The sequence below is a fragment of the Diceros bicornis genome, chromosome 5, assembly GCF_020826845.1.
Source record: "Diceros bicornis minor isolate mBicDic1 chromosome 5, mDicBic1.mat.cur, whole genome shotgun sequence".
Classification (NCBI taxonomy): Eukaryota; Metazoa; Chordata; class Mammalia; order Perissodactyla; family Rhinocerotidae; genus Diceros; species Diceros bicornis.
Genome location: NC_080744.1, coordinates 64,700,753 through 64,724,364, shown reverse-complemented (window position 1 = coordinate 64,724,364; position 23,612 = coordinate 64,700,753). Strand labels below are relative to the sequence as shown.

Here is a 23,612-nt window from a genome sequence, read left to right as displayed (position 1 = left end):
ATTAGGGCATCCTCTTGCATAGCTACAGCCACAGGTTTAGCTACATATAGCTCTCTCTCTAGTCATCCACTCCCGTTGCCTCTGAAGATGCCCCTAGAGGGGGTAAAAGCTCCACGCTGGTGCTCTACCGTTCCTAGGTGGGCAGAGTCCTCTCACTGACCTCTCCACAACTGCCCCACTCTAACAAACGCGGGTTGCAAAGCTAGCACTGCTCTCAGATCAGAGACTGACTCCGGGCACCAGCTTCATTTTTGAGCTCCAAGGACTTAGGAGGGATAGAAGGACTAGAGAACATTCTATAAATGGTGCTTCCTCTCAGAATCAGCAGTGACTCACCTCCAAATCTAACAAAACTCAGGGCGGTAACACCAGTGACCCCAGCCCCTTGTACAAAAAAGGAAAGTCTCTGAACGGCCATGGCTTACCTTTCTGTGTTCAGTGGAGGGCTGTGGGCAGACGAGCTGGAATCCAAGCAGCAGGAAGGAACCCAGGACACTGAGAAGGAAAAATAGCAAGAGGTAGGGCTGTGAGTATGTTCCAGGCAGCAGCATCCAACGGAAGGCAGCATCTCCATCTCATCATTGAAAGGGATAGAACAGTCCAATCCGGGCCCTGGGATGTGACCCAGGGAAGATGCAAAGGGCTGGCCCCACGGGAGGGGAGGCAGCACAGTGCTGTGGGCTGGCCATGGCATGGGGCAGATCTGGGATCAAACCCAGCTTTACTGCTTACCAGCAGGGTTTCTAGGTCAGGACATCCAACCTCTGTGAGCCTCAGTCTCCTCCCTTGTAAGATGGGGATAACAGAAGCTGGCTCGGAGGTTTGGGGAGGACTGAATTAGATAACGCACCGCACCTGACACAGGGTGAGTGCCAGTGCGTGCTCGCTTCTTGTCAGGCTACAAGTGGGGCTTCTGAGCTGGGCCAGGGAAGTTCCTCTCCTACACCCCAGGCTTTCCTCAGACCCTTTCCTCTGCCTGTCCTTGGCCCTTCAGTGTCACATATGTTCTCCTCGGGCGAGATTAGCTGTGTTAAGCCCCACTGTCACCAGCCCTGATTAGGGCTTGTCATCAAATAAAAGGAAGGTGTGGAAATAGGAGCCAGCTGGCCCCGAGACAGCAGGGTGTGCTGGGAGAGTGTGAAGTTTTGGATTCAAACACATCTAGGCTAGAATCCCAACTCCGCCATTCCCATCTGGGTGATCCTGGGTAAGCTAACGTCTCTGAGCCTCAATGTTCTCATCTTCTGTAAGGATCACTGAAGATGACAGAGGTGAAAACACCCAGCACAGTTAGTTAGTCAGAGAAGAGGCAAGTACTGTCAATTAATTGAAATGCCTGAAGTCCCTGGATTTCAAATCAGCGACGGCATTGTTTTAAGCCTCCCTGCAAAAAGGCCACTGGTTCTGCTTAGTTGTCTTTTGGATCCTTTTTAGGTTTTAACCTTGAGGGCAGTTAAGTAACCCAGTGGTTCTCAACCTTTTGAGGCCTCCAACATAATTGGGAGATATGAAACACGGCCCCTGTCCAAGAAAAACTCACCAAGTAGAGCTGGAGATGAGGAAAACCTGTCTGGATCTGGGGTTAGGGCTTGTGGAGTTAGAAAAGGCTCCTGCCATCTCTAAGTATCCCAAATGCCACCCTAAACCCCATTTTGTATGAAAATGAGCCCGGTCCTAGCAGACCACACAGAATGGATGTGGAAAGACTGGTTGGAGACTGTGTGATGAGACAAGAAGCAGGGCAAAAAGATATGCAAGGAGGTGTTAAATGAATCCTTTTTGTTGTTGTCTTGGAGTTGCAGCTGAGGCCCCAAAGCTGGGGACCAAGGGTATCTATCACATATGCACACATTCCAAAGAGAAGAGCTGCACTGGCTAGTAAGGACCGGAAAAGGAGGCATCCCCCTCCTTCTCTCCCCTACCCTGAGCTGTAGCCCTTCACCTGCTTCCAGCCCATACAAGCAATGGGGAGTGAGCTGGAGAATGGGAGAAGTTTGCTAGGTGTGGATTTCTTTGAAGAGGGATGCGGGAGTGCTGAGCACAGCCCTTCCACTCCCCTCTGAGAAGGAGAAGTCGGAGCTCCCTCCCCAGCCAAGCAAGGAGGGCAACCATTCAGAAAGCTTGATCTGGACCTCCTGTGTTTGAGGTATAAAGACTGGTGCTTGATTCTCCCCGGAGAAGTATCTAAAGGCCAAAACCCAGCTGGAGTGTCTGGGAGGGCAGAGTGGAGAGAGAAGGCTGGAGTGGGAGTAGCCTGTACTTCTGGGACTTGCACGGGCAGGAGCTGCTGGGGTTTTCCCATGAGTTATATGTGGGCACCGTGGAAAGCTGGACTTAGCTTGTCTAGCGAGGACCTCATCAAAGAAGATTGCTCACCAGGGTCAGGTGACCCGAACAGAGAGGTGATGTGTGATGTGTACCTGTGGAGTACAGGAGCTGGGGGGAGGGTCCTAAGGGGATGTGCAGAGGAGATCCCCAGTGAGGCAGAGGTCCTCCAAAGGAGCAACCACAGTGCCCTGAGAGAGGAGAATCCAGAACTTAGACATCCACCAAACCCAGGACAGCAACACCAGATTACAATGGGCACCAATCCTATTGAGATCCTCTTTGCCCAGTGATGTCTCCTCTCCTCTGCTCCATCCTGGAGGAATTAACAAGAGCAGAGGGATGGGGCAGGCAGAGGAACTAGGAGTGTGAAGAAACCAGACAAGCCCTCTCTTCCCCACCACAGGGGTCTGAGGTCAGACCAGGCCCAGTCCAGGGGAGGAAAAAGACTTCAAGCTGGATGAGAGACTGAAATTTTCATATCTGACTAGACTTTCTTTTAATGTACCATATCTATACACAAAATCCTTCCAAGGAAAAAGAGCTATTCAGAAAAATATAATGTGAAATAAGTGGTGAAAAGAATCAAAGAGCTGGTTTATAACTTGCTGAGGATCTAGGCCGGTGCTGTCCAATAGAAGTTTCTGTGATGAAGGAAATGTTCTATTTCTGTACTCCTCAATGCACAGATACACAGATCTGTGCTTCTCAGCACACAGGGAGCTAAGAATGTAGGTCTAGATGGTGAAGTTACTGATGTCTTAGGTTAATACCAAAAACTGCTTACTGAAAGGACAGGCATTCAATCAATAAAGATATCCCCTCCTAGACATACACATACCTTTTTTTGGACTTTTTGATATTTGAAAACGAGACTGCTAATTAAACCTGCAATGGACCAGAAAACTGTCCAAGAGTCTTCCAGGGATGGGGCAAGGGCATCTAAAGGAGTGGGTGTGAACACGGTGGTGGGAAAAGAATAGTCATTTTCTAGTTATATCCTTACTGGATCCAATTTCTCCTCTAAACCAAGGAACATGTGCATCACAACTTAGGAGTCTATGCTCCTTGGTTATATGACCTTGGGCTTGGTTATATGACCTAGGCACCTCTGTGCCTCAGTTTCCTCATCTGTAAAATGGGATTAATATAACCTGGCCTGCCTACCTCAAATGAATTAATGCGCGAGAAAGCACGTTATGAACCTGTGCCTAAAAATCTGGATCATTTGTAACACATTCTGGCACTGTTTACTCATTTAAAAAGAAAACCAGATTGGTGTGGTTTTGTTAAGAAAACAAGCAGCAGCTCCGTAAATGTGTTACACCTCAGCTCCTCAAAGTTCTTGGCACACACATAAGCCACATATTTGTAAGGCAATCAGGAACAGTTTTGCATAACCACTCGTCCCAGGTTGCACTTCCATAACATTCACGGGGACTTGGGGCAGGAGAGAGAGTGGAAGATTGGAGGAGGGAAGATTCTAGGTTTTCCACCGTCTGGGAGGAACTGCATTCCAGGTCGCCTGGTCAACTCTACTCCCAGGTATGTCTACGGCTTTTTCCCTCACCTCCTCTAGGTGTCTGCCCAAAGCTGTCCCTTCTCCATAGGGCTTCTTTGACCCATATAAACAGGGCTCCCTCTCCCAGCCCAGCCTATTTCTTTTTCTGCATAGCACACACCGTCGTACAGGCTATGTCCTTATTCATTTAAATTTCTCCCTCTGTCCACCAGGATATAAGCTCCATGAGACCATGTTTTGGCACTACTTTACCCCCCAGCCCTAGCAGAGTATCTGCTATATAGTAAGAGCTTAATTCACTGAATTAATGAATGATGCTTCATAACCTTATGACCTATGAAATTTCAAGATAAGTGGAAATAGTGTGAATTAACATATTCAAAAATGTCCAAAGTAACTTTGGGAGCTTTGAAAAGTTCCTTTACGAGGGATTTATAAATATCAGTTGTGCTTTTCAGTTTCTGTGTGACTCCCCCAAAATTTGTTCTCATAGGATTTACATGAGCTCTGGCAGCAAAATGCTTGTTGGTGCCTCTTGTTGCAAAAATGCAACAGGAGTTATATTTACATGTTCAAATGATTCTTTTCTTCATCGAGTTGGGCCCTGGTGAAGCTAAAACGCATAGGAGTACCCAATAAAATTCATTCGGGAATAAAATCTTAGTTATTAAATGGGCTCTGCTCTGAATGGAATAGAATAAATTCCCCCAGAGGGGAAATTATTCTTCGGGCTGCAATAACAGCAGCCAGAGCAATATATAACCCCAGGGGCCAGATGAAACTCTGCCAAGGGCTGAAGTTTCCCACCCCTGCTCAGTAGACTCTGTTTTAGGATACCGCACCCTGCTCACACATACCTATCTAATTGGTAGTCTGTAGCTGTGCCCACACCTCTTCAAAACACCGACAGTCTAACCCAAATCCTTGTTCCTCCTGACCCAATTCGAAATTAATGTTTGGGGAATGGAAGAGCATGTGTGTGTCTGTGTATGTGCAACTCGTGTGTTATTTCACTTTGATAGTTTGCTTTGGCAAACTGCTCCCAGCTTGCAACGTTTTGACAGATTGAAGGCTACCAGGGCCTTTGGCAAACAAACCATACACTCCCCTCCAAGCGGCGGGGAAAGCCACATTCCTCCCAAGACTTTCCGATTCACCTTGCAGTAGAAACAACCCAGCATTTCACACCAATGAGGAAAAAAAAAAAGTTATGCCAGTTACCCAGCGCTTTTCTAGATTTTAAACACTCCATCATTTCATTTCCTCATGTAGAAAATAATGCTTGCTGAAATTCTGGACAAGATTTACATCATGGAACTGGGGCTCTGGGCTTCTGTATTTGCCTTGGCTTGGCCAAGCCCTCCCCACCCCCCACCCCCAACCGTCCTCAACTGCAGTGAGGGTGGGTCATGTCACAGCCACTGTGTACTTTGTATCACCTCAGTGAACTTACCACCACCGGAGCATATCAAGTAACAAAATAAGGAAAACAGCAAAAAAAAATCTTTACTATTTTTCTTCTTCAGTTAATACAACCCAACAGATATTTTGGGAGCAACCCGATCACTAATAAAATTATACCAACCTTAGCAAAAGAGAACCAAAGTCTTAGCATTGAAGTGAAATCTCCACCTACTGCACTCTAGAGATAAAAAATTTTTGCTAAGCATGTACTTTACCATGTTCAGCTCAACTCCCTGCCTTCCTCTGACAGCAGTTAAGAGAAAAGGCAGCAAGAGAGGGGATGGGTTACAAATGACATTAGCCAATGAAGACTTGATAGTTACCACTGATCTCAATGCTTACAAGTATTAATTCATTTAATCTCCACAAACATCCTATCAGACACTTTTATTATACCCATTTTGCAGGTGAGGACATTGAGGCACAGAGAGGCTTTCATCAAAGGGCACGCAGACCTACTAAGTGGCAGAGCCTGATTTCAATGCCAGCAGTCAGACCCTTGGCCTGGACCCTTGACCGCTGTGCTCTGGGGCCTCATTAGGACACAACACACCTGTAAACCAAGCATTTGCCATTTTATCACATCGACTTTCTTCCCTTGTCTGTATGAGGCTGTGGCTTCACACATCTGTTTTACTTCCTGTCACTGCTTGCAAAAATAATCAGAAAATAAGTGGATACAATAAAACTTCATTTATCCAGCCTCACTAGAAAACGTTATAAATGTTAACATAACTGAAGCTAACCATTTAAATCCCAAACTTTAAAAAAAATGTATTCTCTTTACTTCCCCTGCTTTCTTATACAGAGTATGCTGAGCTTAAGCAACCTTTTTAGATGGCTCAGAGTCACCAGTGTGAAGAGCAATCAATTTGTGCAGCATAAGGTGGTGGCCCTGGAGCAGAGCAGGTTGAGAGCTCAGAGGTCTGGGGCTTTCTGAATCCAGCTGGCCCTTTGCTGTCTCCTCCCTGCTGTAAGGCATTGCTTACTATACTACAGATGAGCCTGTGTCCTCTTAACTGGGCTCTCTTCAGATCAGCCTTGGCCTCGGACACCTTTAGACAACCCAGCTGAAGCCAAACCAAGACCAAAGAGGCTCTGGGAAAAGGTCTGCCTGGCTTTCACGGAGGAAATGTTTCCATTTTAGTGCATGGACTTAAGGACACCTATTCTAATTGCATATTGGTTTTTATTGCTTATTTCCCAGTTCTCAACTCATGCAGCCATTTGTATTTTCTGGACCAAGGCTTCTGGAAAAGTGAAGTGTGCTGTCATGGTACAGCTTTTTAAAACACAACACCCTTTGGTAAATTCCCCTACCCAATGACAGTTTCTTGAGGAAATGGTTTCTGATACATCTTTGCAGCTAGCAGAACAATCAGCATAGTCTGGGACCAAACTCAGGGCTGATAAATAGCAAGTGCAGAAAAGAATGGAAGGAGAGAATGAAGTGAGGGGAGAAAGAAGACTGAGAGGGAAGGAGGAAATATCAGTCACTAAAGAAACGCAAAGTGCTGCTGTGACTGACATTTTTCATCAATAAAGTATTTTCTAAGTGCATCCAGAATTCTTTGCCAGAAAAACAGAAGACCTAGAAAAAGGAAGACAATCCTAAAAGGCAGATTTCTACAAATTGGAGTTATTAGTTCTGATCCCTGGGGGTCAATGTTAACCTGAGGCATATAAATCCCTCTGGTACATAAGGAATGGATAATTGGCAGCCCAATGATCACACCTTGACTCCGTTGAATCCTTTTTGGTACAGAATGTTCTAGCAAATCCCACACACAAGTACTGAGTGATGAGGACATGGTCCAGGTGCAGGGCTGTGCCAGGCATAAAGAAAAATCAATACTGTCTGAATACCCGCCATCTTTTTATAGGTAGGGGTTTGCCAGGGCAGTCTTCCAAAAAAACGATTTTATTTCCTCCTAGCCTCTCTGCCTACCATTCAGAGGGGCCTACCGGGCTTCCCACAGAAGATTCCAGCAGGTTCTTCCCTGGCACATTGTACTCCTCTGCTCCCACCAGAGGAGTTGTGTTCATATATAGTCAACCATGGTCCCAAACCTGTTTATGCCAGTTGCTTTGTAATGACATAAAATATTCAAATACTACACAAACCCATGAAATAGAGCACAAAAAGAGTTGTTAGTAGTTTCTACAAAAACGAAGCTGAATGCTTTGGAAAGACTCAATACAGGCAAGTAGCCAAGAAAAAAACTGCCGGCAAATTAGGTGTGGATGAGACAACTGTAAATGATTAGGGGCAAAAATAATAAAAACCTAGAATCTTTCTATACTCGGATTGCTTTGCAAATGTCTTTACATTCTCATTCACTTTAAAGAAACCCAAATGGAAACCTTAGATAATGCTTACGGGTGTGGTTTGCGCAAGAAAGACAATTAGGGGTTCACGCTCAAAGAAAAGTCCTTGGCCCCACATCAGAAAATCGTTGAGTGAACATACATGTGTTTTAAGTTAAAAATAAACTGTTAAAGGTGTGTGTGTATCATTTGTATGATTTTCTGCTTTAACCTACTTTTGTAATTAACTAACGATCCTGATCAGGAAAGAAAAATTTTCTACTTTATTTCTTTTATACAAAAGATAATTATTAATTTATTCATTCCACATTCAACAAATATTTATTAAGCATCAACTGGGTAGTGGTTTAGATGTGGGCTACACAGACTCTGTCCTGCCTTATGAACTCCATGAAGTTTAATACTTATGATCTGAGCCCGGCCTCTTCTCTTCTTCCTCCTCCTCCTCCTCCTCTTTCTTGTCTTCTCCTTCCTTCCCGTGCTTCTCCTACTCTGCCCCATTTCTTGGTCACGGGTATAGGGACACTGATTGACCCCATGACCCTTCCCAATTATCACATATTCCTCTAACCCTGAGAGGAGTCTCAGTTTTCACTGATCAATCATAAGCCATCACTACTTTGGGCATTCTCTTTCTCACACACACAAACCCACTTTCTCAACCCACTTCTTTCTTGTTTTCTATATTCAGGATCTTTTTCAGGTGCCCCAAGAACAACCACCTTTCCCTTTCTCATTCCGTCAATCCTTTTTGGTTGTATTTCTAAGTGAAGCAGCTGACTTTATTTATAAAGTCTATAGTTATAAAAGCTATATTTATAAAGGAATACGACGTTACTGAAGTGCACATCAAAGCAAAGACAAGCCTTACGTTTCCGAAGACTAAAACCAGACACTCAACGTAGGGCCATCAAGCTGTAACACTCTGACAAGGATCCAGAACTCTCCTTCATCAGATCTATAAAAAACACCATCTAACTCTGTAATCTCTCTAATTACATCCTCATTTCTTCAAAAACTATTCAAAATAAGAATCACCAAATCAATTTTATATCCTGCCAATTCAACCAATTATTTGGCATTTTCAATAGTTTTGTTCTCTTCTATGTTTTCATTTCAAACACGAAATATGTCAACTATACTAAAACACTCCTCAAGGTCAAGGAAGAGCCCTGACCAAGCCGACTGGCTCTAGAGATTTCACTGGCTGGCCACAGTAGGCAGCCATCATCACCTGTTATACCGCTTCTAGGGAGAAAACTGTGTTTCCTTCCTTTATGTGAACAAACACATAAAGATGTGACTGTGCATACAAAAAAAAGGTGCACCATTTGGAGCAAGTTTTTAAGAAATATAAACACTTCTGTATCATTTAGTGCCATTTCTCTCTAATTTGTAACAGGTAACAAACATTCCTTAATCTAGACTTGACCCATCCTTTGGTCCAAACAGATTTTACTTGCCCTGCATTTTGTATGGCATCCAGAGCCTGTCCAAAGTTCAATGACAACTGGCTAACCAGCTCCATTAAGTATTAAAATCTTATGTCTCTTCTGCTATGGGTTTAACTGTGATTCTCTTTATTACTACAGACTCTGAGCAGGGCAGAAATACTCTTGCTACATTAATAATCAGGGCTTCTCTGTCTCTTTCAATGAGGAGGAAGCTGGCTTTCTGTTTCTCTGTGGCTTGGCAAAAACTGGGGAGAGATTTTTAAACTAAATCTCTCCATATCAGAATTGTGAATCCCCTTAAATGTTTTTTCCTCTCAGGGATTTTGTTAGCAGCTAACTTCTAATTTTGACCTGTTTCCTCTACAGGTAGAGAAATCCTCCAGCTTTTCCAATTGATCTCTATGCATTTGGTTGCCTTGATAAATATTAAAAAGCCCTTAACATTTGTGTGTGTGTGTACGTGTTTCTCATCCACCAATTTTATCAAAGACCTCTCACTCTTAAAGAAACCATAGCCCTTTTCCCAGAACATTTTGAAAAGCATTCAAACAAAAGACACTCTAATTTTGTCTTTTTTCAGGTTAAAATATACTTACACGGCCCTAGGAACAGAATGCAAAACGGTTTATGAGTACTGAGCTTATGAAGAAGGAGACTTGATGGAAATCTCCAGCTGAGCTCTCCCAAAGAATTGCTCGTACTCATAACTCATGTTTTCTTTCCCAGTCCTTACAGCAGGATTCTTGGAGAAATGTCCTGCTGAATAGTCCTGTTCAAACAACCCCTTCAGCAGGACCCTAATCCTGGAGGCCTGTCAAGATTTCCAGAGTTCCGCCGAGAGAGTAGCAAGACCACATCGAGCTTTCAACCACTCCCACCCTGCTATTTTGTAGTCTGCGGGCAATTTCTGTGAAATAATGCACAGTGAGGAGGTGAGCCCACCAGGCCTTCCTCGAAGGGCCTCGATACCACAGATCATTACAGGAGGTTAACTGTCTGCAGGAGCATCGATTAAAATTCCAAGACGTCAAAAAAAACTTCGCAAAAGGGACTCCTCCCAAGTAACGCCCTCCCTGTGCAGTCTGGGTGCCCACGTGTTGTTTTTTTTTTTTTGTGAGGAGATCAGCCCTGAGCTAACATCCGCCAATCCTCCTCTTTTTTTGCTGAGGAAGACGGCCCTGGGCTAACATCTGTGCCTATGTTCCTCCACTTTATATGGGACGCCGCCACAGCATGGCTTACCAAGCAGTGCGTCGGTGCGCACCCGGGATCCGAACCAGCGAACCCCGGGCCGCCGCAGCGGAGCGCGCGCACTTAACCGCTTGCGCCATCGGGCCGTGGGTGCCCACGTTTTTGAGGGTCTTCAGTACTTATAGGAGCCTCTCTGATCGCAGCCAGACTTATACTTGCTTACCACATGGTGAACCCAGCTTTGATCATCCACTGCTCTTTTCAATGAGTTCAATATCTGACTGTAACCTCCACTACTCTGTCTCCTATTGGGTCCTAGTGTTCAAATAAGCCATGGTCCTGAGGTGACCCAGTGGTGCAGCTGCATTTCTCACTCCCCTGTGGCTTTACAGCAGTGTGTTGGAGCTTCCACACACTGGATGCATGTTTCATGTCTTGAAATATCTTTTAAATTATTTTTTAAACTATGGTTAAAAAATACATACACGCTAATTTAGATTAGATGTCACATATTAACTTTGAAAAGACTTGGGCTGCCCTGTTAATGGCTGGATTCTCCAGAGGCCTCAGAATGGAGCTTTTCCTGCCTTCTCTGACACGCTTGTGAATGGCACTGATGAAGAAGGTTGTAGCTCTGCATGGGTGTTTGGACTTCAGGCCTGCACATGTCTGCTCATATACAATTATACAAGCAGCTACAGACTAAGGCTCACACACACTCAATTAAATGCCAGGCATAGGCCCAAGAGCATCTGCCTGGCAAACGCTCTAGCCTTGATTGGGCAATTGCGTGTGGCACCAACCTAATAACATATTATAGACCATTTTACTTTTTATTCTAAGTCCTGGGACTTTGGGGCTAGTGAACAGTTAAAAAAAAAAAAAAAAAAAAAAACCTACGAGATATCCTTAGTGATTCAATTTTGAAACAAAAAGTTCTTCCTTCCCTTCTCTGTAGACCCTGAATCAACTTATTTAAAGAGTATCCTGAGATTGCAAGATGAGCTTCATCAAAGAACTGTTACCAATTGAATTACTTACCTCTGTGGATCAAGATTTTCTTAACACGATGCAGCTAAAACAGATCACGGAATAAACAAGATGCTGAGACTACTGTACAAGCTATCATCCATAAATCCTGATTTCAAATGTCAGTGTTTATCAGAACAGACTCATTTATCTCAGAAGGTTTAAATACAAATTTGAACTTATATAATAAATTCGCCTTAATAAAATACTGTCATTGGCTATTTTTTTTTTTTTGAGGAAGATTAGCCCTGAGCTAACTTCCATGCCCATCTTCCTCTACTTTATATGGGATGCCACCACAGCATGGCTTGACAAGCGGTGCGTCGGTATGTGTCCAGGATCCAAACCCACAAATCCCAGGCCACAGAAGCAGAGAGTGTGAACTTAACTGCTACGCCACCAGGCTGGCCCCATCCACTGGCTATTTTATATATTGAGATTTTACATAGGATTTTGATTGAAGAATTTTTAAAAGGGTCTATTAGCTTAAAGAAAAGTTTGAAAACAGTCTCAGTGACACGGACTACGGTTCCTGAGCGCAGAGCCCTTCTCCTGACTCTGCACTAGAGGACGGTGGCACCCAGGAGTTACGCTCTCTGAGCACTGGTCTTCTGAGCTACAAAATAGAGATAATACTACTTGTTCTACTGACCTCCCATGGTTGATACTAGGATCAAATAAAATATGCAGGTGAAAGTCGTAGATATTTGGAGCAGAAGGGACTAGAAAGGTCACCTTTCAAGTATACCAGATCAATTAAGTCAAAATCTGTGGGAATGCAGCCAAAGAACAATATTTTTTCAAGTTCTTCAGGTAATTCTATTGTGAAACCATGATAAATATCCACTGATCCAGTAACACCTTTATTAAAAAAAAAAAAAAAAAAATCTGAGGCCTAAAGGTCCCCCAGCAAACAGCAGGGCATAGCTTAGAACCCAAGCCACTTGGACCTCAGTCCAAGTATCTCCCCCTACAGCACACAGTTCCTAGGCCTCGGTGGCCTTTGTGAACAGCAAACTTATTACACATATGTACACAGCATATCAAAAATATCAGTGAGATGCAGACCCTCAAGGCTAGTTACTATAAAAAAACTATATAGTAAAACTCAAATATCAAATTTCTTATTCTCCTGTTTTCTCTTTTAAAGGTTCTCCACTTACCTGAGAGACCCCATGAAATGGGGAACCATGATGCTGGGGGTCCCAGGAAAACCAAAGGCTCCTCAGAGATGTTGCCAATTTTCTGCAGATGGGAGTGGTTTTCAACTCCTACAGAAGGAAAAACATGCTATTTTTAGCATCATTTGCTTAGGAAGATTCTAGAGCCTAAGTGGGCCAACGAAACCAGAATTGAGCAAATGGAAGACATTAAAACAAAAATGCCACTAGCCATTTATGGTAACCAGATTTCCCAATTGAAATCTGAATACGTATGAATATGAGGTACCAAATTTACTTGACACTCAGCACAGCAACTGATCCACAGAAGATGCTCAATAAATTACTATTAGTATGATCACCTCAGACTCCAAGCTAATAGCAGAGTTGGCATTAGGCAAACCTGCAATGAAAATCTAGCACCATCTATTAAAGGCTACTTGACCATAGGAAATTCATTTCACTCTTGTGTGTCTTGGTTTCCCCAACTGTACAGTAGGGGTAAAAATAGTGCCTAAGAATAAAAAGAGATGACATATTGATATACGCTACAATATGGATGAACCTTGAAAACATTACTCTAAGTGAAAGAAGCCAGACACAAAAGGCCATATATTGTATGATTCCATTCACAGGAAACAGCCAGAATAAGCAAATCTATAGAGACAGAAAGTACATTAGTGGTTGCCAGGGTCTTGGGGGTGGGGAGGGGGTAGTGGAGGGGTACAAGGTTTCCTCCTGGGGTGACAAAAATGTTCTAAAGTTAGATTGTGGTGATGGTTGCACAACCCTGTGAATGTACTAAAAGCCATTGAACTGCACACTCTAAATTGGTGAAGTCTATGGTATGTGAATTACATGTCAATAAAATTGTTTAAAAATACTGCCTACAGAACTGCTGCAGGTTGTGAAGTGTAAACAAGTGGACACATGGTACATGCTTAGTCCATGCTAGCGCAGAGTGACCCTCAATAACAAGTAGCTCTGATGATACTGATCCAAGAAGAGGTGAGGCAACACTTAAAATGTGTTATCACAGTAAACACAGGAAGGTAAAACCCCTCGCCAACAAATACTACTTTATTCAGAAGCCCTCACTAAACAGAATTTCTAAACATTGCCAAGCGAGCCAAGTTTCCAAAGTAAATTATAAATAGCATCTGAAATCTAGGGATGGGAGATTCGGTAGGAATGTAATATAACTTGGGGAGAAAAACCATGGGCCAGCCTCCTCTCCTCCCATACCTCCTTTCAGGGAAAGACAAATAAATGAAGCAAGGTTTCAAGGTGTGCCCAGGGGTCCTCTATAATAAAGCCAGAGTTTTCCAAAATCATTGGTTTCTGAAGTCTTCCTAGAACTTCAAATTTCCTTCTCACTAGAAAGGGGCCTGGGGGCCAGCCCCCATGGCCTAGTGGTTAAGTTCAGTGCGCTCCACTTCGGCAGCCCGGGTTCGGTTCTGGGGCACAGACCTACACCACTCATCTATCAGTGGCCATGTTGTGGCAGCGGCTCACATACAAAAAGAGGAAGATTGGCAGCGGATGTTAGCTCAGGGCAAATCTTCCTCGGCAAAAAAAAAGGGGGGGGATGGGGAGACAAATTATAAGGATTTAAGAAAAGACAGTTATAAGAATCAGAAAATTCCATTTGCAAGGAAGAATAATCAAGATTTTAAAAGTTACCACCAGCCCTTTCTAGGGGTTATTAAGAAAGTAAAGCCTCTTAACTGTAATCACCCGTAATTAGCCATCAGCAACTCATGAAATTACTCATGGTACTGAAGACCCTTAGATTCTTGGGTCTCAGCCAGAAGTTACACTGAGATGCACAAGGAAGAAAGCCAACAAGTGCAAATTGGAACAGTTAAAACTCCTCTGAATCTGAGGTGCGGTCTTCCTGCTCTTGGCTGGGGAGCAGGCATGCACAAAGACGGGACTGAACTTGGGAGTCACATGAAATCTCTGCCAAGCTCCTGATAATGATCAACTAATCAGTAACTATTTACTCAATATGTGGTATGCTCAGGTCCTCTCTGAGACGCTATGTGATTCAAGAGAAGGGTGAGTCAAGGCAGGGTCTCACTTTACAATCTAGCTTTGGTGAATAAGATGTAGCAACATGTTATTGTCTGGGAAAAGGATGGTGTTATCTGGAACAACGAGGGTAAATGATGTTACAGAGACCCTAAGTACAAATCAAGCTAGTTCAAGAGAAGGAGAATTCCTATAGAGGGCTGGGTGGGCATCAGCAAGGAAGATGGGACTTAAAATCAGCCCTTAGCCTACACAGGTTACAAATGAACAATCTAGAGTAGTTGGTAAGAGTACACACCGTACTCTGAAAGACCTGGGTCTGAGACCAACATCCCCATTTATTAACCAGATGACCATTGGCAATTAACCCTTTTGTCTTTCAATTTCCTCATCTGTAAAATGGGGATACTGTTTGCAACTACCTCATAGGGTTGTTACAAGTATTAAATATTTATTGAGACTGCATGACTTGGGTGCTAGACACACACACACAGCAGGCACGGTCCCTGCCCTCAAGAAACTTACAGCCTAGATGCTAGAGGGCTATAAACTTTAAACAAACTGAAACATAAATAAGTATAAAAATAAAATTGTGATAAGAACCATGAAAGAAAATCCAAGATGCCTCAAAAAGTATACTAGGCAGTGGTCAGAGACGGTCCCTCTGAGAAGTGACCTCCATGCTGGGGCTTGAGGGGTGAGTTGGAGTCACCCAGGCGAAGAGAGAGCGGGGCGACCCAGGGAGAGGGAATCACAAGTGTAAAGGTGTGCGAGGAACTGGGAGGAAGGAGGAGGCAGTGCACTGGGAATACAGCAATGGAAGGAGAACTGACTCTCTATGGAGAGGTAAAACTCCCAGAATACGGTAAATGAATGGCTGGGGGGGACGAAGGAAGGAGAGGTGTCAAAGATGACTCCCTCCAGATCTTCGGTGGATGGAGGTAGCAAAAGGAGGTGCTAACTGAGCATTTTTGGTTTTGTCAGGAAAGAAAGGCAATGGTGAGAGAAGAGGGTGTGATGTAAAGCAGTAGTTTGCAAATCTGACAAGAAGTCAACCAGAAAAACCTCTTAAATTATCAAAACAATTTGAAAATAGATTTACAACCACTGCTGATAACCACGAACCTCGTCCTCTGTGAGTATTTTGCCTTCAGATAGTTGCTGATAAGAAAATGAAGCCATCGTGATTAGGATGTCATTTTAAAATATGGTTTCTTTCATCTTTATCTCATCCTTTTAAAATTTTTATTTCGAATATATGTTTTATGTGGTCACATCATAAACTGGTAAGTTAAAAAAAATAACCGAACATAGACTGGGGTTTTACACTCAAATGTTTTTTACTGATGGCGTGTGCAGTCAGAAAAAAAATTTTGGAGGCCACTACTCTAGAATGTTTTTTGACCAACTTCTTGTGAGCTTCCATTAGTCACTCTTGTCTCAGGATGTGGTTGATGAGCTTGCCCCGGCAGAGCCTGCACCAGCTCTGCCGTTCCCTCAGTGTTCACTCGTGCTTCCGTCATCAGTATTGTGTTAAATCAGCTCTGCTTTTCAAAGTGCAGGTCACGACTCATGAGTCCGTCATGAAATCAATTTCGTGGCTCAGGACCTGCACTTTTTTTAACGCAATAGAAAAGAATGAAAGAGAAGAGAAAATACTAGCCTTACCACACACAGCAAGGGTAAGTATTTCTTACTGTGGCTCACAGTCAGAAAAGTTTAAAAGCCCTCACTCTGGAAGACCAGATTCTAACTGTGATTAGGGGAATAAAATCGTGAAGACAAGGCAAAGCCATGTTATGCAAGCCTTTGAAAAACGGCGCCAGGAGAATTTTGATGAGATGCGCAAGAAAGAACCATTTAGGTTCTGGAGTAGGGAGGGACCTAATGAAAGTGAGGTTTCCTGAAAATCCGTTTGGCAACAGTGTGCCGGACAAGCAGACTGAGCAAACATGCTATGTGTGGAGCTGTGTCCACCTTTCGAGGTTTGCTCCTGTTGATTTATAACCTTTCTTGACAGGGAACAAAAAATCAAACAATCTAGTTTCTGTTAGAACATAACGCTCCCTGGAGGATGGAGGCCCCACCTTCTCTCCTTTCCACAAAGATCCTACAGGAAGACTGAACAAGTCACCTGATTTGATTCAGGCCAAAGTCGCAGTCCCCACACACCAGGAGGAAGTGGTGGGAGGCTACAAGGCTCAGGATGGCAGGGACAGAAAGAGGGGCCCGGACAGATCTAACTCAGGGCAGAAGATGGCGCTCCTGACCCCAGAAGATGCCACTGTGCCCTGGACAACCACACTGTTCTGCTGCCCCTTACCCATAGACCCACCTCTGAGTATCTTTCTTGCCCCTTCTCCTCATGGCCTGACAAAGCCCCTGGAAGACCCCACCTGATTTCAGCCTGTATCCTAGAAGAGAAGGATCTGCTCAGCCTCTCATGTCTGGGTTCAGAAAGGCCCACCTCGAGGCCACATCCCAACTACAGGCAACAGTTCCACCTCCCTCTCTCCCACACACAGGCTTCTCCCTCTGGAACTCCCACAATGTAAAGTAACCACCCAGACAAACAAAAGCCCTAGTCCCTGAAGGAGAGGAAGTGACTCACCAGCACAAGAATGAGGACCAGGGATTTTAGAAGGAGGCAGTTCCAAGACCCCAGATCAGCACCCAGTAACAGATGGGGAGGGCGGGTCTCAGAACCTGCCCATTCCTCTATGAAAGCCACTGTCTGAGGGTGCTGACGGAACAGGAGCCTCTGCACCCGGCCTACATCCTGGCCAGTCCTGTCTTCATCAGCATCACCAACACATTCTCCTGCCCCCCACCCCCCACCATTTACGCAAACTTTCCTCTCACAGAACCCTGGCCCACTGTTTGCAGCGCCCCCTACCTGACGTTCCAGTTGTCTGAGGTCAAAAGTACCAGGATGTGGGTTCTCAATATCAGTGTGTGCAACCCACCTCTGTCTTCCATTATCAAGAAAGTGGAAGAAGAGTCAGGAATCAACTTTTACTAAGCAGCTGATAGGGGACATGAGTCATGTCATTTAATCCTCACAGCAAAACTGAGGCCATATGGCTGGTTGAGGGTAGGGCTGGGACTTGAATACTGACCACCAACAGCTGAGCTGGTCCTCTTTTCACTCTCTTAGACTCACTGTCTCCCACCGAGGAGAGAATCACGCATAGCTAGACACTCAATAAATAAATGAATGAATGAGTGAATAGTTACCATCCCAAAGGACTCTGTGTACCTCACAGATTTGCTGGGAGATGAAACATTTCAGGACATAACTGTTTATTGTGCCATGAACATCACCTAGAGCAACACGAGCCATGATGAACAATTTAATCACCTATTATGTCAGGTGATGATAATAATGTGGCTGGGGATCAAACACCTATTGAGTGGTTACCATGGCTTAGGCGGTATTCTAAGTTCTTTACATATATTAACTCATTTTATCCTCACAAGTACCGCATAAAGGAGGTACCACTGGGAAATGGAGGTACAGAGAAGTTTAGTAACTTTTCCAAAGTCACCAGCTAGTTGGTGGGAGAGTCAAGATTCAAACCCAGGCAGCCTGAGCCCAAAGTTTATGCACTTACCCATCATTCGAAACTGCCTTCTACCTGCATACAAACAGGACTGGCTTAAATGATCAAAACAGAGGCTGACTGTGTCTGTTGCTGGTCCAGGTCTTTTCCCAGGTGTCATCTCAAGTAGGAGTTTGGAGATAAGGGAACATTCTAGGCCTTAATGGATATGCTGAATGGACTCCCCAAGTCACAACATAGCAGAGTGGCCCCATGTCTCCTGGAGGGCTGGCACCCTGAGGTCCTGGAGTGATCATACATGGGGCAGTCAAGTCACCAGCTAATGAGCACTCAGTGCCTATTGGGTTAGGCTTCACGCAAGATACTAAATATGACAAGGATGCACCCCTGTCCTTGAGGAGTTGACACTCTTATTGAGGCTGACCAATAAGTAAATAAACACATAAATGAATATTTCTTTAACAATGATAAATGACCTCAGAATGAGTGCCCAATGGCTGGCACAGGCAAAAAGGAACCCAAGCATTCCAAGGAAGTAAATAGCACAGTAGACTTCTATGGTTAGCACTTACATTATTCTTGCTATATATGGTCATGTGCCACGTAACAACGTTGTAGTCGATGACAGACCCCATGTACGACAGTGGTCCTATAAGATCAGTACCATATAGCCTAGGTGTGTGGTAGGTTATACCATGTAGGCTTGTGTAAGTACACTCTGTGATGTTTGCACAACAACAGAATCGCATCTTGATGCATTTCTCAGAACATATCCCTGTCATTAAGCAATGCATGACTGTACTAGGCACTGCACTAAGGACTTTATGTAACAGCTCATTTAATCTCCTAACAAGTCTGTGAAGCAGATAACTAGTACTGCCTCCAGGTTACAGAGAAGAAAACTGATGCACAGAAAGGTTAGTAGATTTTCCAAAGACTCACAGTACTGTGTTTCAAACCCAGGCAGTCTAACTCCAGAGTTCATGCTCTGAACTCCATCTTGACTGCCTCTTGGGTGTTTGGGGATGCCTCCATGGACCAGGTGGGCTTTAAGGAATTAGAAGAGTTAGAGCCAGCATCTCAAGCACAAGGAACTAATAGCTGAATGAGGGACGAGGTTTGGGGAAAGATGAAGGCTTCTGGCGCCTTCAGGAAAAAAAACAAAAACAAGGGACTCATGTGTTTTGGGAATGAACAAACCCGCTACTGGAAAGACAGCATAGTGTGAACGAATGACAGAGGGCAGAGGACGAAGGATCCAACCAATGCCCAGCAGCCCAAACGGGGAGGTGAAGAAGCAGCAAGCATGGAAGTGGACACCCAGGAGGAGGCTGTCCTACACTGTCCTGCGGCGGTGGTCAGGCCAAAGAAGGATGTGCGCGGTGTCCCCCGCACTCCTCAACTGAGAAGACACGGTGCGTCTTGGATAAAGAGCTTTGGCTGGAGAAGAGAGAAGGCTGCCAAGAAGAGCAGCAAGAAAGCAAGAGGCAGAAAAAGGGGTGTTCTTTTTTCTTCAAGGGACATCCCACTTAAACTGAGAAGATATATGCAGAGAAGCAGGAACAGAGGGAGGGATATCCTCTGAATAGTCATCATTAGCAATATGGTGGGCAAGTCAGCCAGCCAACAATCAGAGGTAGAGAACAGGGTCTAGAAGCTTAAAAGAGAAGGTGTTCTCTTCTCTTTTAACAGACACCAGACTTGCTCTGTTTCTGTTTGCCCTTCACTGGAAGGGGAGCTCCTCAAGGCAAGGGATATGTTTTACTCATCTTTACATCTTTATTCGTCTTTGCCTGGTACAGGTGGCCATGCAATAAGAGTTTGATGAATTAATGGATGAACGAACAAATGGATGAATGAATGAAGGATGAACAGCATGTGTCCCTAATAGACTTTTACATCTTAGAAAGTAGGGCCCGTGTCTGACTTCTCTCTATTCTGCTATTGCTCACGCTCTGTAAATGTCTACAGACTGCCCTAGGAACAGAATGAAGGCACTAACCCACCGCAGATGTGTGCTGCCTCCACGGAGGGTCCAACCCTCCCAAGCCCTCTGGTGGCTGTCATCACTCGCCACAGCCCTTTCAGGAAATCCTGCCCCAGGCAGCAGGGGATTCAGAGAAGCTGACCTTGGAGCCCCAGGCCCGGTCACGTTTCCAGCCTCTTCCTACTGGGCCGAGGCCAGCCAGAGGAATGTTCCCCTAACACTCCCTCTGCTCTTGGTTTTTGCTCCTACTCCCTTGGAGAGACCATCATTTTTTCTCTGTCATATTCAAACTCAGCCACAGAACTCATTTCTTCCCACAGAACTCCATGCTGCACACTAGCTGGCTTGCCCATAGCAATGTGAGAACCCACAAAATCTGAATTAGGAAAAAATGTTGAGATCTATTAAAACTCCCTGGACACTTTCAAGCTAACACATTACAATGGGTTCTGTTACTCATTAAAGAAAACACTTGACTTCTCCTTTCTTACCTGGAGGAATTAGGTAATCAGCACAGATTAGTTAAGGATTTCAATACAAATTGCATCATTTTCATGGTCATTAACATAAATGTGGTTTATACTTGTTTTCAGTCCTAAAAAGTGTTTCACAGGTAACTAAGGAAAACACTCAAGGGCAGAAATATCAGGCAGGCAAGATATTTAAAATGAGTGAGCCATTTGTTCCTGCTTCTGTACCAAGCTGCTTTTTCAATTTCCGATGACATGCAGATCTAAGGGAGAAATGCATTTGAAGTAAAAGCTCTTTCTCTTCCCCAAATAGTACTCAGTCATTTGATTTACAGCACTTGATAAAACTGGTTAAATTTCTTTATTTCTATATAAGTCTCATATGCAGAAATCCAACCTAGCAATCATCACAGTGTGTCATTACAATTTGTGCTTGGCTTTCCTCCCCATAATACAGGACTACAGAAGAGTAAAGACTTTTCTCAAAGACTTATTTTTTATATTCCTGGTGCCTAGAACAGGGCCTGGGGCACAGCAGGTGTTCTGTTGATGACAGAAAGAACTTACATTCGATCTCACTAGGAGGGCCTTCGCTTCAAGCAGGAGTACGCTGCATTTCCAAGGGACTCTTGCTCAGCCCAGGATCTGAATAGACATTTCACTCTTCTGTAGTAACTGCTAATTGTTTCTGAAATTAACACCATCAATGACATTCTCTGCCCCACTCCTAAAGCCTCCGACACACAAATAAACAGCTGTAATGGGATGCAGGCCACCCTACCTAGGACTCAAAGACACCTAGAGACAGGCTCCAGCCTTCTTCCCCACTCAGACTCAACCCCTCCCCAGTATCCTCTGCCAAGAGCAGTTTGTAATCCCTGGATTGTAGCTATCAAAGGAAACAAGATCAGACTACCACAAGCTGAGCTCTACATGGGAACCACAGATTTTCTGATGTGCTACCCAGGCCTTCTTCAAGATGATGATTCATCTCATTCTAAAAACCAATATATTCTCCAGCCATCCTGGTCAAAGGCATGTGGCCATGGGACACATGGCAGCTTTGGTTCAGGCTGAGCTACCCTCCTGGTCCACCTTCCCTTCCGATACAAGGCCCAGGTCCTACCATCTATAAATGGCCTCTTGCCACTCTGGCAAGCACCTGTGTACATCTGTGTGCAAACATATACATGCACACACACGTGTGTCCGAGAAGGAGGGTGTGCCAAGTGCACTAACACTAAAGGAACAAACTCATAGAGAGCAGTATCACATTCACCCACAAAATAGGTCTAGGTGAGACTTCAGAGCTGGGTGGAACATTGCAAAGTGATATTCTTTTAGAAAAAAAAATCTGTCTATAAAATTATACATGTTTACTGAGGAAAAATTGAAAACTATGGAAAAACATAGAGAGGAAAGTTATAATTACTCATAATCTCACAATCCAGGTTAACCACTATAAAACTTTTTGGTGTTCTTCCTTCTGGTCTTTTTTTCTATGCTTAATGCTTATACATATTATCTGCATATTTTACATATGCAAAATCACATACACAGTTTTGCCTTCTATATTTCACTTTAAATCATAAGCATCTCATTAGTAATATTTAGAAACATTTTAAATCACTGTATAATAGTTTCCCCTATGGAAGCCAGATAATATATCTAATAAGTTCCCTTATTGTTGGAATCTATGATGAACATCTTTGTATAAAATTCTTTATCTGCTTCTCTGCTTAGTTCCTAAAAACAGAATCACTAAGCCAAAAGGTATGACTAAGGTCCTTCATATCGATGGGTTGTTTTCAAAAAGCGTGTATCCACCTGAAATCCCACACGTAGTAGGTGAAATAAACACATTTGCCAATATTGTTAGCATTATAATCTTTCCTAATTTGATACATAATTAGTTAGGGTAGGCTAACTACTGCAACAAACCATTCCAGAATTTCAATGACTCAGCACAACAAAAATTTTTTGCTCAGTTCACTGTCTGATGTGGGTTGGCAGGGACATTCTGCTCCACACAGCTATGCAGGCATCCAGGAACCAAGTCTCTTTCCATCTAGTGGCTCCACCATTGTCTAGGGCCTCAGAAGCCTCAGCTGTTTTCATCCATCCAGTGAACAAACAAGGGAAAAGAGAAAGCATGGAGGATTGAGCTAGTGGCTTCACAAAGGTAGCCTGAATCACTGCCACCCACATTCCATTACCCAGCTTAGTCAGATAGCCATACCTAACTGCAAGAGAGTGTGGAAAATGTGGTCTGCCTATATTCCCAGGAGGAAAGCTTTTGGTGAACAACTTTGCCCGGGACAGGGTGGGCATTCAGTGTGTTTGTCACATGGGCAAAACAAAAAAAACCCCAGTAATCATTTTAATATGTATTCCTTCGATTATCAGTAAAGTTGAAACAGATTTTCATTTTTATTAGCCATATGTATTATCTCTTCTGTGAATTTTTTACCTCTCTTGCCAATTTTTTTGTAGCGCTCATAATGTTTTGAACTGATCTTTAAGAAGCTCTTTCTAATTAAAGATGTTAACCCTTATTTTGTCAAGTTTTTCAGTTTGATTTTTGTCTTTTTTATTTGTTTATAATTTTTATGTAAATAAGTTTTTATTTTACGTCTTTAAATCTATCAATTAGTTCCTTTGTGACTTTTCAGATTGATATCACAGAATCACAAAGCACAAAAAAAACTAGGAGATTCTAACCCAACTCCCCAATTTCATTATTTTGTAATCATGATTCACACACGAATAAACTGACACTCAATGAAATAAGATGACTGGTACAAGGTATTGCAGCTAATTAGAAGCAAATGCAGGCCTAGGAATTTTACATTTTTATTAAGTGTATAACACATGACAGGCTGTGCTAAACACTTTTCAAACATTATTTTAATTGATTCTCAGGGCAACCTTATGATAGCCCCATTTTACAGAAAAGGAAACTGAGGCTTCAAGCAGTGAAGCAATATGCTGGAGGTCACTGAGCCAGTAAGTAGCAGAAACATGATCTGAATCCAAGCCCACCTGATCGTTGGAGCCATGGCTTGTCTTAGTACTACATTAAACT

General features: G+C 43.7%; 1 protein-coding gene across 1 annotated transcript in view; it reads right to left on the bottom strand.

The window, feature by feature from the left end:
• The window catches only part of THSD4 (thrombospondin type 1 domain containing 4), a 561,131-nt gene that overhangs the window by 522,921 nt on the left and 14,598 nt on the right, over positions 1 to 23,612 (bottom strand). The window contains exons 2-3 of the mRNA XM_058541977.1: positions 12,477 to 12,584; positions 426 to 495 (exon numbers count right to left, since the gene is read on the bottom strand). Coding sequence (XP_058397960.1) covers positions 426 to 495; positions 12,477 to 12,505 — 99 coding nt within the window. The 5' untranslated portion in view covers positions 12,506 to 12,584. The remainder of the gene's footprint in view (positions 1 to 425; positions 496 to 12,476; positions 12,585 to 23,612) is intronic.